Below are 16,945 nucleotides of genomic sequence, written 5' to 3'. Positions count from 1 at the left end.
AATAATATCCTGAATTATATCTGAAGTTTCTGTTAAGTGTCTCTGTTTCTGTGGGTGGGTGCAGGTGTGTAAAATTTTAATTTTGACATTGACACATATTCATATAGTTTATTCATCCATTCTGACAAATCAGGCCAAGATTCCACCTTTTGGTGCATTTACTACTCCTGCCACAAGTAAGATTCTAGAGATACGATTATGTAGAAAAAACAAATACATGACACAGCGCATACTCTAAACTGCTTTCCAAGTTGAGGCAGGAAAAGAACTGAGGAGATGAGTGATACCCACCGAGGAGACATGAAGTGGAAAGGAGTTGTTCCTGCCTCCCTGACAGGAGGGTGAGAATCATCCACCACGATGTCCTCTACCTCAAAGGGAGAACTTGATTATTCAGATCGGTTGTTTAATAAAGTCAACTACAACCCACAAATCATTGCCTACTGTATCCATTTAGTGATATTGGTACAAAAGACAAATAACCCCAGATAATAAGAGATGAATTAAGAAGGGCCATTCTCTTTCCTAACCAGTTGCTCCCTGGAATTCAGGTGAGGCCTCACTAAAATAATGTAGCATTTAGAAAAGAAGATGCAGCCCAACAGCCCAGCATTAGAGGCCAAGATGGAGAAGATCTCCACAGCCACCATGAATTTCCCTTTGGTGCTCAGATATGTTGGGACAAAGGACACCCAAACACTGCAAAACACAAACATGCTGAAGGTGATCAGCTTGGCTTCATTGAAACTGTCAGGCAAATTTCGGGCAAAGAAAGCCACAGTGAAGCTGATGATGGCCAGAAAACCCATGTAGCCCAGGACAAGGTAGAACATGACCTCTGAGCCTTCGTTGCACTGCACTGTGATCTGGCTGACCTGGGAGTGCATGTCAAGCTCTGGGAAGGGGGGAGAGGTGGCTATCCAGATGGTGCAGATAGCCATTTGAATGAGAGAACAGAGAGTAATTACAGACATTGCCAGCCTCTTCCCTGCCCATTTCATGATGCTGTTTCCTGGTTTGGTAGCCATGAAGACCAGAACCACAGTGATGGTTTTGGCCAACACACATGAAATGGAGATGGAGAAGGTGATGCCAAACACGGTTTGCCGTAGAAGACAGGTCAGCTCCCCAGGCTGGCCAATGAACAGGAAAGAGCAAAGGAAGCCGAGCAGCAGAGAGGCCAGGAGGGTGCAGATGATGTTCCTGTTGTTGGCCTTGACAATGGGAGTGTCCCAGTGCAGAACAAAGAGCCTCATCACCATGATGGTGGCCAAGGAAGATAAAAGGGCCAAGGAAGCCAAGGCTGCTCCCAAGAGCTCTCCATAGGATAAGAAGTCGATGCTTCGTGGAATGCACCGGTCTTGCTTTTGATTTGGATACTGATCCTCTGGACACTTCTGGCATTGGTCAACATCTGAAATTAACAAGGAAGTTTTTAGTAACAAAAATGTTCTGCAAGCTTCATCTTACAAAAAAATCTTTATTGCTTTACTGTAGTCATAGAATTTGACTTCACCAACAGAAATCTGTTGGTGACATTAATATGATAAAGGAATATTGATTGCTACTTTCATAGAATCATAGAATCATAGAGTTAGAAGGGGCCACACAGACCATCTAGTCCAGTGCAGGATCAGCCTAAAGCATCTCTGACAAGTATTCATCCAGCCTCTTCTTGAAAACTGCCAGTGAGGGGGAGCTCACCACCTCGCTAGGCAGCTGATTCCACTTTTGAACTACTCTGACCGTGAAAAAGTTTTTCCTAATATCCAGCCGGTACCTTTGTGCATGTAATTTAAGCCCATTGCTTCGGATCCTACCCTCTGTTGCCAACTGGAACAGCTCCTTGCCCTCCTCCAAATGACAGCCTTTCAAATATTTAAAGAGAGTAATCATGTCCCCCCTCAACCTCCTCTTCTCCAAACTAAACATTCCCAAGGCCCTCAGCCTTTCCTCGTAGGGCTCAGACTCCAGACCCCTGATAATCCTTGTCACTCTCCTCTGCACCCTCTCGATTTTGTCCACATCCTTTTTGAAGTGAGGCCTCCAGAACTGCACACAATACTCCAGGTACGGCCTGACCAAGGCAGTATAGAGAGAGGCTACGACCTCCTGCGATTTCGACGCCATGGCCTTTTTGATACAACCCAAGACTGAATTAGCTTTTTTTGCCACTGCATCACACTGACTGCTCATATTTAGTTTACAGTCCACTCTTACCCCAAGATCTCTTTCACATATACTACTGCCCAGAAGTGTATCCCCCGTCCAGTTTTTGTGCTTCCCATTTTTGTGACCCAGGTGTAATACTGTGCACTTGTCCTTGTTGAATTGCATCCTATTCACAGCTGCCCACTTCTCTTGTTGAATTTTAATTCTATTTTCTTGGGTGTTTGCTACTCCTCCCAATTTGGTATCATCAGCAAATTTAATGAGCAGCCCTTCCTCTCCTTCATCCAGTTCTTTGAAAAAAATATTGAAAAGTACCGGGCCCAAAACCGAGCCCTGTGGCACACCACTAGACACCTCCATCCAATCTGATGAAACGCCATTGACCACCACTCTTTGGGTGCGGTCCTCAAACCAGTTTCCTATCCACTGCACTGTCCTATAGTCCACTCCACAGTCTTCCAGTTTGCCCATCAGAATGTCATGGGGGACCTTATCAAAAGCTTTACTGAAATCCAGATAAATCACATCAACAGAGTTCCCCTGATCCAGTAAGCTGGTCACTCAATCAAAGAAGGAAACCAGGTTGGTCTGGCAAGATCTGTTAGGAACAAAACCATGCTGACTTCCCTGGATCACTGAGCGGTCCTTCAGATGCTTACAGATTGATCCCTTTAAAATCTGTTCTAATATCTTCCCATCAACAGAAGTCAGACTGACTGGCCTGTAGTTTCCTGGGTCATCCTTCCTCCCTTTCTTAAAGATTGGGATAACATTCGCTCTTCTCCAATCTTGTGGCACATCCCCAGTCCTCTAGGAGGCCTTGATGATGATGGACAGGGGTTCTGCAAGTTCTCTAGAAAGTTCTTCCAGCACTCTTGGGTGCACCCCATCTGGCCCAGGGGATTTGTATTCATCCAGTGCAGCCAGATGCCTCTCCACAACCTCTCTGTCAATGTCAACTAGCCACTCTGGTGTCCTGTCACATTTTCTACTATCTCTAGATGTGCCTGAGTTCTTCAGGGAGAAAACAGAGGCAAAAAAGTCATTAAGCCTGTCTGCTTTTTCTCTGTCCTGCATCAGAGTTTCTCCATCTACTCCCAACAGCGGTCCAATTGCCTCTTTTACCTTGCATTTGCATCTCACATATCTGTAGAAGTTTTTTCTTATTGTAGCAAGCCCTCCTGGCCAGACCCAGCTCGCACTGAGCTTTGGCCTCTCTGATGGCTGATCTGCACTACCTAGCAACCCTCATATACTCCTTTTTGGAGGTCTGTCCTTCTCTCTATTTCCCTTATTCTTGAGTTACACTCAACAGGTCCTGTATGAAAATATAATAGGGATTAAAAGAAGAGGAAGAAAAGGGTGTCCTTGAGGGGGAGGAAACCCTTTGTCAGGTCAGACTTCCTCCGTGGGTTTCCTATTTTCTACCCCTCTCCAAGAAATCTTATTTTAGAGAACCCATTTGTACAACTGACATAAGGGATGGGTATTAGAATTGACCCAAATGTAAAGCTCTGTTTTTTTCTCTAATAACCATTCCTTCTTTCCTTACCGATTTGTACTGAAATCCTCCCTTCAGGGCACTGAGAACAGCTATAACAACAGACTTCTTTCCCCTCCAGAACAATCTTGCTGAATCCAGGTTGGCAGCTCTTGACGCATGTTGAAGACGGCACCACCTAAGAGCAGCACAAATAAGGTTTGGGGGGTGAAAAAAAAGTACTTCTAGCACTGCCAACATATTGGGAATTTCATATAGATTTCAGAGCAATACCCGAGGAGGCAGCTCAACTGCTATATGATATTACATCTTGTGATGTCACATCATTTGATGTCACATCAAAGTAAAAAATCCACTTCTCCAAATTCCCCCCTTCCTGTGAGGTCATTTCAACCTGCCAAAATTCCTCTTTTGAATTTACATGTCCTGTCTCATATTATTCAACCAAAACCCTTTCAAAATTGCCACAAAGAAGGTTTTTTAGGATGAAAATAATGTACTTGTAGAGTGGCCAATTCCAGAATGGGAAATTGCCAAATAGGAAGTCTAGAGACTCAGAACAGAATAGCTTGGAAGAGGGGTAATTAACAATGGAGTAGCACAGGTACGTGAACTTTTGTAGATTAGAAACCATGCCAATGGACGCTAGGTGTTGAAGCCCAGGTGCAAAGTCATCTTAGAATGGTAAGAATGGCCAACTTCACTGGAGTGAAGATGTAGTCCAAAGATGGTGTCTATTAATTGAGCACCCACAGATATTCATATGTTGAAGAAACATGCATCACTATTTTTAAATAGACTTTGTTTCAATAAAAAGTAGCAACAAACTAACTGTTTTTATTTATTTTAAGAAGTTAGTCAAGAACATATTACTTTGTGAGATGTTTGAAGTTATAAGACAATTAATTAGCCAAGAATGTGTATCCTTAGCAAATGGCACAGCTAGCTACTATTAGGAGATTATTTCAAAACCCAGTAAATATGGGAAAATGAATTGATTGGAAGCATCTCTTCAGAAGAAGATCTGGCCTATGCCTTGCTTATCTTTGGGTAAGATATTTTTATGGGCTTGTGTAATTGCTCTAATGTAATTATCTATATAAGACCCCCGTGGTGCAGAGTGGTTAGCTGCAGTACTGCAGTCCAAGCTCTGCTCATGACCTGAGTTCGATCCTGGTGGAAACCAGGTTCAGGTAGCTGGCTCAAGGTTGACTCAGCCTTCCATCCTTCTGAGGTCGGTAAAATGAGTACACAATTTCCTGGGGGTAAAGTGTAGCTGACTGGGGAAGGCAATGACAAACCACCCCGTAACAAAAGTCTGCCAAGAAAACGTCGTGATGAGATGTCCCCCCATGGGTCAGTAATGACTTGGTGCTTGCACAGAGTCCTTTACCTTTACCTAATTATCTACATTCCAGGATCAGATAGTATACATTTCTTTGAGGTACTCTCCGTTAAAGATGCACATACTTGCATTTTAATGAAATGATTAAATACCCACAACAAACCAAAAATAGTTGAGGTGTGCTTCTTACTAGGAATTAAATGGTCATCAGAAAGCCAGCTAAAGGCCTTGCTCGACTTTAAAGTGCTACTAGACCCGAATCTTGCTCTTCTAGATCTCCAGGGTTTCTTAAGTGCAGACCTGATCTGAATCAGGTCAGACAAGAGTCATTCAGAGCAATTAGTTAGAGAAACTGTAGAAATACAGTAGAGAATACTGTAGAAATAACATTTAACCACCGATATTTACGTAAAGCTCTGTCCCTTAATGGACTGCGTCATGTGCTGTCAAATCACCTTCAGCCTATGGCAACCCTATGAATGAAAGACCTCCAAAACGTCCTATCATTCATTAACAGACTTGCTCAGATCTTGCAAACTGGAGGATGTGGCTTCCTTTATTGAGTCAATCCATCTCGTTTTAGGTCTTCCTCTTTTCCTACTGCCTTCTACTTTTCCTAGCATTATTGACTTTTCCTTGTGACCAAGGTACAGTAGCTTTAATCTTGTCATTTTAGCTTCTAAACCTTAGTGATAGTCTGATCAAAGTAAAGAGACAGGAAAAGCAGATTGGTACCCGCTACACTGCTACCCGCTACAACATGTGAACTGCACTACGGCTTGCACGCTTTTCCTGCTTTCACCTCCTGGCCCTTGGTCGCTGGCTTCTGCCCTGTGACCTTGATCAAGCTGGCCCACTGGATTCAGGATGAGTCCCAGACACATGCCATTATTCTTCATTGTTTGTGCATTTAAATTGTATCTTTATAAAGTATATTGACAGCATCTTTATTTTTGTAAACAGCGCAGTTGTCTTCAGGGAGAAAGGCAATGAATCAATCTTCTAACAAATTATAAAAAACACAATGTTTCTCAGATCAGAACATCTAAAGTTCAGGTAAAACACTTTATATCTGTTTAAATGTGGGATGCCACACAACAGCATATTAATTGAATTTTTAGAGTGTATATCGATCGCATTTTTATTGCTGTAAACTGCCTTGGTTTTCTTCAGTCAAGAAAAGAAATGAATCAATATACTAACGAACTATAAACAACACATACAGTTCCTCAGATGTGACCATCTAAAGTTCGGGTAAAACACTTCAGACCTGTTTAAACTTGGGATTCCACACAATGGCGCTTCTGTTAATGGTGAAATCGTGGCCTAAAGGAGCTTGCAGGTCTATCTTTCCAATTTGTACTCTCTGAAAAGATTCATTGGCGAATGCAATGGTATTAATGAGATCATATCCAGTGGCCAATTCTCCATTTTCATCAAAGAAGATTTCATCCCCAGCGCTATTATTAAAGCGAACCTTTCTCAGAAAAGAGTTCAGCTGGACAAGAAAAGTTTACAACATTAGACAAACACATTGAGAGCAGATTGTAACTTGACATTTTGCAACATTTTGATCACTTTTCTTTCCATTCAATATTTCAGTACTCAAAAGACAACTGGCCAGGTTTTGGATTTTCTACATCCACAGGAACTCTTTATTTGTTTGTTTGTTTTCTACATTTGCACCCTGCCTTTCTCACTGAAAATACAAATCAGAAAAATTACAAATCAGAAAAAATACAAATCAGAGAAAACAATGAAGAGCACAAGATGTTGAGAAATCACTAGGATTACAGAAATCAGAAAAATACGCAAATAGTTTAAGCCATGCCATGCCATACATAATGCTGAGATGCAATAAACATTGCAATAAACAGCGCTCCCATTCCCTTTTAAGAAAGCCCTCTCAGACCGTTCTATTTTATTGTGATTCTTTCTTTATAAATTGCCCTCTTGAACACTTTTATTTTGTTATCTCCCCACAAGTGAAGCACCTTGCTATAGATCTTATCTCTCAGCATGAAACTGCACTAGATCTGCATTGCCCACTTACCCATAACTGTCATTCGATTTGCTCCCTGACGGGTTTTCTAGAAGGTTTGCATCTCAGACTACTTTCTCCTTACTTGGGGATTCTGAAAGGAGACTCTTCACTGCTTCCACTGATCTAGCCCATCTTCCCATCCTTCCTGCTATTGCTATAGCAGCGGAAAATGGCCAGTCTAGGCTGACCCTTAAGGAACGGGCCACCAACAGTGAGTGTACTAGCGAGATCCTATCTCAAATAGCAGAGGCTGATTAATTTTGAAGAGGTTACAAATATAGAAGGGATCTAGCCTGGATAGCCCAGGTTATCCTGATCTCGTCAGATCTCAGACGATAAGCAGGATCGGCCTTGCTTAGAAAATGGATGGGAGATCTCCAATAGAAAACTACCTCTGTTAGTCTCTTGTCATGAAAAACCCACCAGGGGGTCATCATACGTTAACTACGACTTGAGGGCACTCTCCATTCAATAAATAGAGAAGAAGAGATTGGAGAACAAAATTAAAAAAGAGCTTCCTGTTATTTTATTGCCCTTCTGGGAGCATGAATAAAAATAATATTTATTTGGGAGTTATCCTAGAGGAGGTGGAGAGGCAGACTCCAAAACTCAGAGTTTCTTAAGAATAGGGGAGCGCAGTTCACCTCAGGAGCACATAGCATGGAGACATGGGTCATAGATCTCTCCTCCTCCACCTAGTTTTCCTGTAACAGCACTGGCAAAACATTAGTTGCTAACAACAACAACAACAACAACAGTATGCGTATGTACTGCTCTTCTAGACAGATTAGTGCCCTACTCAGATCAGTGAACGAAGTCCATGTTGTTATCTCCACAATACAGCCAGGGAGCTGGGCTGGCCGGAGAGGCTTTCCCAAGACTATGTGCTAAGCTCATGACAGTAGTGGGATTCACTGACTCAGAGCCCAACCACTTAACCACTATGCCACAGCAGCTCCCATGAGTACTGAAGATCATCACGTTATGTTTCCACAGTGGGACAGACAGCGCACACACATGTGCAGATACACATAGACACACCGAACTGATTCAGAGAGGGGAAAGGGCATGGATAGAATGTCCAAAGTCCTTCTGTCCACTCACCATGTTCTTAATTGGAATTGGACACCACATACCAGCGGAGATCTTCCCCTGTGCCCTTCTCATTATTAGCTGGCTGTTAAGTTATGGAAAGGCTCTCAAGAGCATATAGAGTGCAGATCCAATGATTGTAATTTTTATATGAATCCTGAGGTGGAGCGCTAGGCATTTCTTCACACCTTTAAAAAGATCCTTAATTGACTCATTTTCAAACCCACTGCAATAATGAAGTCTGACAAAAAGGGAATGTAGACTCACCTGCCATGGTTGAATATCTCCAAACTTCCATCTGTCTCCATGGCTCGTTGCTCTCCATTTGACAACCGATGAATGCAGGGCATGGAGAGCATGTGCTACAGCGTAAGCCGCATTATAGATGCTGTAGCTATGGCCAGACATTCTCATTTCAAACACAGACCCAGGGAGGTTCCTCAGCTTCTCTTCCCCAGTACAGAGGGGAAGGTTTGTTGAAAGTTGATTAAACTCTGGGAAAGAACACTTAAATGATGTTTGCCAGAAATCGAGGATGAAAGGAACATTCACTGGACCTATTCTGTCAAGGAATTCCTCAAATCCTGGCACCACTTTTGTGTGCAGGTCAAAGGACAAGGTACCATTGAGGGATTGTGCTGGGAAACCATCCCAAGCAATCACGGCTGTGAAATCCCACTGAGCAGTTATGATCCACACCCTCTGCATTGGAGGCAGGTCATCAGATTCATATTCCAGCAGCATCATTCGTAACTTATCCATGGACAGAATATCCCCATGAACAAGAATGACATTCACTTCATACAACCAGAGAGAAGAAAAGATGCCGTCTAGGATTTTTTCAGGACTAACATTCAGTAAAATTGGCATCATTTGTGTGAAAGCAAGACAAATGCTGTTCTGGAGGAGCCTGGGTCTCAGGGTCTGCAGAAAAGATTCTCCACTCTCATCATTGGACGTGAGGAGGCCGACCCACGTCCATCCAAAATGCTTGAGCAGCTGAACGATCCCGACATACTGAGGATTTTCGCTGGGAACCATCCGATAGAAAAAAGGGAACTTAATCTTATCACTCAGCACTGGGTCAAAGGAACCGTAACTTAGCTAATACGAGGGGAAAATGTATTTTTAATATGGAGAACTGCATCGCTCAATTTTTTAAAACAAGAGCTACATCTTTGATATCACAATACAAATCTTCAATTACTGGTTTTACATATATATACTTTTTTAAAAAAAAGTTGATTTCTATTATCTTTCTAACTGAGCTAACATAATGATAATAAAATTCTGGGGGTTTATAAACCATGAGTTATGTTTTCGACACAATGAATTGTTCCACCAATGAATATCACAAAACAAATCTTAACATTTGAGCAACAACCCTGAAAGCCTGGTTTCTCATGTTTCTACAAATTCTGTTATGAAACTCTGGGACTGAGGTAGAGTCCAATGTGGAAGAATGTGGCCTGGGGAGATTTTTGAGCTAGACATTCCAGAAGAACCTCAGGAATTATGACAATGATCTTTCAAGATATTCAAGGGAGTCATTAAGCATCTGCCTAGTCAGTACTCACCTTACTGCTTGAGAAGAAGTGGTCTGTAAGGATATGCAGAAATAAAATTATCTTAGAATATAAATTGTCTGTCTACTGAACCTTACAATTCCTGTTCTGGGCAACAATACAGTTTTGGAGGACAGATTGAACTTCTCTGCTACCAAGTGATTGCTACGAACATTCCTCAGAGCATGCATACCTGGGGGATCTTGTAGTTTGTTAACACGTTGGCCATCTGAATTGAGTTTTGAGAGGAGAGGGCACCTATGACGGCCATTACAGTCTTCTTGCTGTTGCAGTTGTAATTGGTGGGATTCCCCTGGTGCCTTTCCAGGAGTTCCAAAGTGTTCTGGCTGGTTAACACTGCATTGAAATTATTGTTTCCTATAATGTATCTGAGTGAGATGTTGGGCAAGAGATGGGTATTCTGGTTGATCTCATTCAGAGCAAAACTAAAGGCCGAAAAGTGCTGGTAGTTTTTAGGGATCAACCTGCAATGAAATTTCCACAAGCTTTGATACCTTGCTTTTTAGAGATATTCTCTTAAAAAAAAAAAAGAACCACTCTACCTGGAGATCTGTCAGGAATAGAAGTGAAAAGACTAGACAATTCTGGTAACTTCAAAGACTCAAAATGTCCCTCTTTGTCTGCACACATCATGAACTCAGAAATTACAAAGAAAAGAAGAAAACGCTTGCGCACATATTTAGTTCTATCATCACTGAGCTTTATGGGCAAAATTATAATAACAAGTAGAATTCCAGGGGGGAAGGGGGCATGAGTTGGCCTCTGGTTTTCTTGCCAGAGTTTCGTGGTCTCTTGCATGGATAAGCAATTCTGCAGGGATTTCAGAGTGAGCCACACCTGGCTAGGCTGATGCACATTGTGCAGAGCAGCACTGTGTTAGCAGCTCTACAGGACAGGGAAGAGTCTCAGGAGATTGCAGAATGTTCCTATCGGATCCTGCAGTCTACACACATGGCTTGCAGGCTTGTGAATGATACTAACAACTCTATTTATAAAACCAATGAGCTTACTTAGAAAAAAGAAGGAATTCTGTGCCGTACAGCAACACAAAACTGAGGTTTGATTGAAGAATTCAAATAAAAGTTCCAAAGCATTTTCCAAAATGGAAGTTGGATCATTTGTCTTCTAGTGTGAAATAGAGGCCTGTGGTTACTCAGATTGTTTATCTCACTGCACTGCCGTTAATAAAGCTAATAAATATGGAGAATTCATACATGAATGATTTTTCCCTTCCTTCTTCCATGGTGAAATAATGTGAGAATTGTGTATGTTACATGCTGTCAGGTCACTTCTGACTTACACTTAGGGCAACTTTATGAATGAAAGACCTCCAAAACAATCTCTCATTAACAGCCTTGCTGCCAGTGTGTGTGCCTTATGCAGCGATATCCTTAGAGACCAACCAAAGATGGTTGGAGACAAAAGCATGTTTCAGTCAAAGACTCATAGATATTAAGACACAAGAACGGAGAAGCCTTGCCTCTGGCAGATGCTCCCCTTTGAGATGGGGGATCTTTCCAAATGGTTCCTTGGCAGAGTATTTCTCTTGTGTTTAACATGCTTCCTTCTGCTGTATTGTATGGGAGGTTTAAGAAAATCCCATACCCCACTAAGCTATGTACCTGTGGTCTGAGGGAGCTAGAAAGTACTGAACACATTCTCCTGTATTGTTTATTTTATTGTGATATCTATGCTGTATATTTAGAACCTCTTATGCAAAATCACGATGGACAATCTGATGTCAGTAAGACTTCCCTGCTATGATTCACCCAAAAGCATGAGACCATTGAGTCTGTGCCTAAATTCCTCTGTCATGCATCCAAGAGGAGAGGATTGGTTTAAATATTCAGGTGACGGTGGTCTTGTCTTCCTGCTGACTGTGCATGTTCACATTGTTATGCAAATAAAGGTATTCTTAAATGAATGACAAAGGCTGAAGTCTGCTATGTATATAATCAATGACTGGTGCTTACCAGTTAACTGAGAAAGGATATTCCTTTTCTGTAAAGTTCATTATTTCTGTTTCTCCAAGTGAAATGGATACTATTTCACCCAGAATAACAGATTCCGTCCTATCTGGAACAAATTCAATTTTTCTGCACACAGAATTCAAATTTCTGTTGAAAGCATGGGGAGTAAGCGAGAGGAGGAATAACACGAAGCAAAGCCATTGGACTGTTTGCCGTTTTCTGCTCCAGTTCAAGCTGACCTCCTGCATCGTGTCCAATGCAGTGTGGTTATTGACATCCACTCTCAAAATACTTATCAACGCTATCCATCCCTGGGTTCTCCTCTAAGTTATAATTTCAGGATTTCATTGGACAGAACTCTGCCTCCCTCAAGGTAACCTCTCAGATCACTGTGATCTGGATTCGTTTGACTTTTCACAACTTATGGAGTTTAATTTCACTTGTTTAGCAGTTAATTTAGTAGGTGGCAGCAGGCAATGCATGGGAAGCATAGTTTGATCATAGTAATTTTCATAATTACAGGACAGAGGTAATACCTTTCGCAAAGCCCCAGGTTTCATACTCCTACGTTTGTTTTCTGATGAGTTATGTCTATAACAACCTGAGTTTCAATTAATAAAAAGTGGTGGTGATGGAGAGTGCGCTCAAGTCATGGCTGATTGAGTATTGGCATACAAAGTATATACATGCTGATTTGGCATTATCCAGGTATGCCAAATAATATTAGAGAATCTTTGATATATTTGGGATTCCAAATTCATTAACCATGGCACATCCTCTGGAGGGATGGGCAGCCTCACCTGGCCTTCCCACCACAGTGCACCCTCTGTGGGGGGGGACTGCCCACTTTAACTAGACTTCCCACTGCCGCACACCCTCTGGAGGGATTGACAACCTTGGGTTTCCCACCTTGGGTTTCCCACCATGGCACGCCCTCTGGAGGAACTGGCTGCTTCTCCTGGCCGTTCTGCCATGGCATGCCCTCCAGAGGCAGAGGCTACCTCAACTGGGCTTCCTGCCAGGACATGCCTTCTCAAGGACAGAGCCTCCTTGCCTGGGTTTCCTGCCGTGATGCACCCTCATGAGTGAATGGCTGCTTGTTTGGCCTTCCCACTGCGGTGCGCCTTCAGGAGGGAAGGGTCACCTCACCTGATCTTCCCACTGCAGTGCACCCTCTGGAGAAACAGGGCACCTCAATTAGGCTTCCCACCATGGCATGCCCTCTGGAGGAATGGACCACCTGGCCTGGACTTTCCACTGTGGTGGTGCCCTCTGCTGGTGCATCAGGAAAAAAACTGAGAGATACGGCTTGCCTTTTATATAACAGGATGAAAGAAAAGGAGCTTTCTCTGAGGTTCAGATCAATTCCAGATGACAGAGATGAAGGTGATTTTGACCAACTTTTTGGTCAAAAAAGGAGGATTAGTATCCAGAAATTGACAAAGCATATATAATTAACTCCAGGATTACAAAAATTTTAAAAAATCTCCCACAGGACACGATGTTTTATTATGTGAGAAAAAATATGAATGAGAAAATTCTTGAACTATTTAATAGTAAATTAAAAATTGACAACACAGATATTTTAAAGAAATTCCTACAAGAATTGTGAGCAGTCCACCGATCCTCTGCCATTTAATAACTTCTTATGAATTAAACCCATAAACCTCTGATCTTAATGTGCTTCATGCTGCAGTAAGCAAAGAAGCCAGCCAGCTGAGCATTGACAGCTCCTGGCCAAGAGACTGAAATGCATGGGCTTGGCTGATGGAATGCTGAGCAATTAAGGCATCGTTGCCTCCTGCCTCCCGAACCTTGAAGAATAGCTCTATCGACAAAAATGTAATTGAGGGCTCTGACCTAATTATCTCCCCTTGGACATTCCAACATCCCATCTCCCTATTAAGCACAGCCCAGTTAAAAACTTGTCCCCCAATCAAGGTCCATCAATCAGCTCAGAAAAGTTTAGCTGCTTCCTGGGAACATCTAATCATAACTCCAAATTCAATCTCCCACCTTGGAGACACTCAATTAAAAGCACAGTTTCTTTGTTAAGCACCAGAAACTAGCAAGCTCTACCTTTTGTCATGCTCGAGCAGCACCCATCAGGGTAATCAAACCTTTTGTCCATCCCAGGAATGGACCTTTAAGGTCCTTTGTCTTACCAGGCTGAAGTCACTCTCCAGCCTAAGGGGATATTTTCCCTATAAAAATAGGGGCTCTGCCCCAGTCAAATCATGCAGTGTGGTGCACATCTATCACTGCTCCCACAGAGACCTTCTGAGCTTCTCCTAGCCAACAATGCAGGCGTTGGAAGCCATCTTACACCACAGACATCTTCTCCTCTGATGGTAACTATATTCCAAAACCTTAAAGGAATGTGGCAAACATTCATTTTAATTGTGGCTATTCTTCCTAGAAGTGATAAGTGAATTTTCTCTCATCTTCCTAAATCTCTTTTAATTTCGTTCCATGTCTTAATGCCAATGCCAAGGAAAGAGGGGGGATTGGGTTTGCCTGATCTGAAATCATATTTTGCTGCAAGTTGTTTTCTTTGGATGAAAGAATGGATCTTGTTGAAAATCTAAAGACTATTGGTATTGGATCTAGAAAGGCATGATTTGAGATTCAGATGGCATGGCTATTTGTGGTATGATAAAGATAAGGTTAATGCATATTTTAATAATCATTATCTTTAAAAGATAAAGGTAGTTCCTCGTGCAAGCCCCAAGTCATTACTAACCCTTGGGAAGGTGTTGCATCATGACATTTTCTTGGCAGACTTTTTGTTACAGGGTGGTTTGCCATTGCCTTCCCCAGTCATCTACACTTTACCCCAGGAAACTGGGTACTTATTTTACTGAACTCGGAAGGATGGAAGGCTGAGTAAAATTTGAGCCAGCTATCTGAACCTGCAGTACAAATACAGAGCAACACGATAATATATAGCCTCAATAAAACAACTCCCGTGTGACAAAAATGTCTCCCTCTTTGTTTTGTTTTATTCTACACAACTGTACAATTTAATAAGGAACTACACCCATTTTAACAGTCCTGGAAAAATTATTATTACAGGCGTCATATACGTTCCAAGTCAATATAAAGTGTCCAGTGCTTTAAGCTGGACACTTTATATTGACTTGGAACGTATATGACGCCTGTAATAATAATTTTTCCAGGACTGTTAAAATGGGTGTAGTTCCTTATTAAATTGTACAGTTGTGTAGAATAAAACAAAACAAAGAGGGAGACATTTTTGTCACACGGGCAGTTGTTTTATTGAGGCTATATATTACCGTGTTGCTCTGTATTTGTACTGTCTGTTAATCTTGGAACTATGTCTAATTATGAGGGGTTACTAATGTATACTGAGGAGGATAAGACACGCATCATCTCAGAAATGTCCTCCATGCCCTTTTCTTTTGAAGGAAGTACAAGCACTATGGATACGGATTGGAATAGTTTACAGTTTTTAAAGAAGAAACAGAAGCGTTACTTATTGCATGCAGGGTCACTGATTGAATATTGTAAAATCAATAAAGTCTCCGCATACATAAACCTCCTGGTCTGTTCCTGGACCAGGAAGAGTTTAAAAATAGATGGGCTGTGGTACTGAATAAGTGTTCAATGGATTTGATGCTACTATTGGTTGAGACAGTGCAGGTTGAAGTGAAAAATGTAGAAAAGGATATTGAAGCATTGGAGACTAAACTTAAGAACAGTTTTGATGAGGAACAATTCAAAAGTAAACTCAAGGACATTGAGAAACAGGTAAAGGATTTTGAGAATAAAATAAAAGAAGTTAAAGTTAAAAAATATCAGAGAGACAACAGAGATTATGCTACGGGACGTGTTTATAGCTGGTGGAATGAGAAGAACACCAGAAAAAAGAAGGTGTCCTGGTCTCATCCCTTAACCTTCTCCTCTGATTTGGAGACCACGGAAGGGGAAGATACTGATACATCATTAGAGGAAGGGATGTCCACGAGATCCATGACCTCACGACCAGAAAGAAAAATACAAAACTATGAAAGTAGGGGCCGTTTTTTACGGGGAGGTCGATCCAACAGGGGGAAACGGACCTGACACTAAAGGACCTGGGGCATGGGAATTTTGACTTAGTGGTCAATCTCTCCCATAGAACCCTTTCAGATGTGGAATTAAGAGCATTGAATAGGGGACTTGGGTTTGTGCCGACCCCATATTATAATGATTTTCGAACCAGAGTGGATGTCTTTAAATTGGTAAGACAAGTTAAACTAAAAGCCTTCTTTGGTGGGAGGACGACAACACGAATAGAAACCGGTATACATATGCGTTCCACATTTAATCCACATTTAATTCCACATTGGTGTTAGGATATATCACAGAATCAGAACATAGGGGGTTAATTAATCCATCCCCCAGAACACTGGTTCTGTATATCCTACCAAAGATCCACAAAGAGGGATTTCCACCGCCGGGGCGCCCAATAATATCAGGAAGTAATTCAATTTTGAAGCCCTTATCTAGGTACCTGGATCACTTTCTGCAGAACTTTGTGAGAAGATTACCTACTTTCCTACTGGATACAGGTGATTTTGTAAGGAAGTTTGAGGGTTTTAAATTACCACCTGGGGCAACGCTGATTACTCTTGATGTTGCCTCACTATACACTAACATTCCACACGAGGAGGCTCGTTTAGTGGTGATGGAAACCTTAGATCAGAGGGAAAATCAGCAACCACCCACGTTCTTTCTTATATCACTCCTGGAAATAATATTGGAAAATAATTATTTTAGAGTGGAGGATAACTTTTTTGTTCAGATTCGAGGCGTCGCAATGGGTTGCTCTGTGGCACCCTGCGTGGCGAACCTCTTCATGGGTAAATTGGAATGTAACTTTTTTTGTAACCCTGCCAGCAACCCCTTTTGGAAGAACATTATTATATTTGTCCGTTTTATAGATGACCTCTTTTTGGTGACTAATGGGAATGTTGACATTCAGAAATTGGGAGAGTGGATGAATGGAGTACATCCAAATATCAAGTTCTCATGGCATTCAAGTAAGGAGTCTGTGGACTACTTAGACGTGACCGTGTATAAGGGGGAAGATGGCACTTTAGCAGTACAACCGTTCAGGAAAAAGACTGATAAGAACTCATTATTGCATTATAAGTCCTTTCATCCTGGTCATCTAAGGGCTAATTTACCTTTTGGACAATTCCTGCGGATAAAAAGAAATTCCACTAGGGA

The 16,945-nt window shown here is 41.9% G+C and overlaps 1 protein-coding gene across 1 annotated transcript; it reads right to left on the bottom strand.

Annotated features, from left to right (window-relative positions):
- Window positions 1-503: 503 nt before the first annotated feature.
- On the bottom strand, window positions 504-11,958 carry LOC129339563 (vomeronasal type-2 receptor 26-like). The gene is made up of 6 exons (XM_054994143.1): window positions 11,714-11,958; window positions 9,913-10,204; window positions 8,422-9,258; window positions 6,289-6,516; window positions 3,725-3,851; window positions 504-1,414 (listed from the first exon to the last, which is right to left on the bottom strand). Exons 1-6 carry the CDS (start codon window positions 11,956-11,958, stop codon window positions 504-506), a joined length of 2,640 nt encoding a protein of 879 aa, XP_054850118.1.
- Between the last annotated feature and the right edge of the window lie 4,987 nt (window positions 11,959-16,945).

Source organism: Eublepharis macularius, chromosome 12, assembly GCF_028583425.1.
Source record: "Eublepharis macularius isolate TG4126 chromosome 12, MPM_Emac_v1.0, whole genome shotgun sequence".
NCBI lineage: Eukaryota > Metazoa > Chordata > Lepidosauria > Squamata > Eublepharidae > Eublepharis > Eublepharis macularius.
The sequence above is the reverse complement of the archived record's forward strand: the minus strand, read 5'-3'. Positions and strand labels throughout refer to the sequence as shown.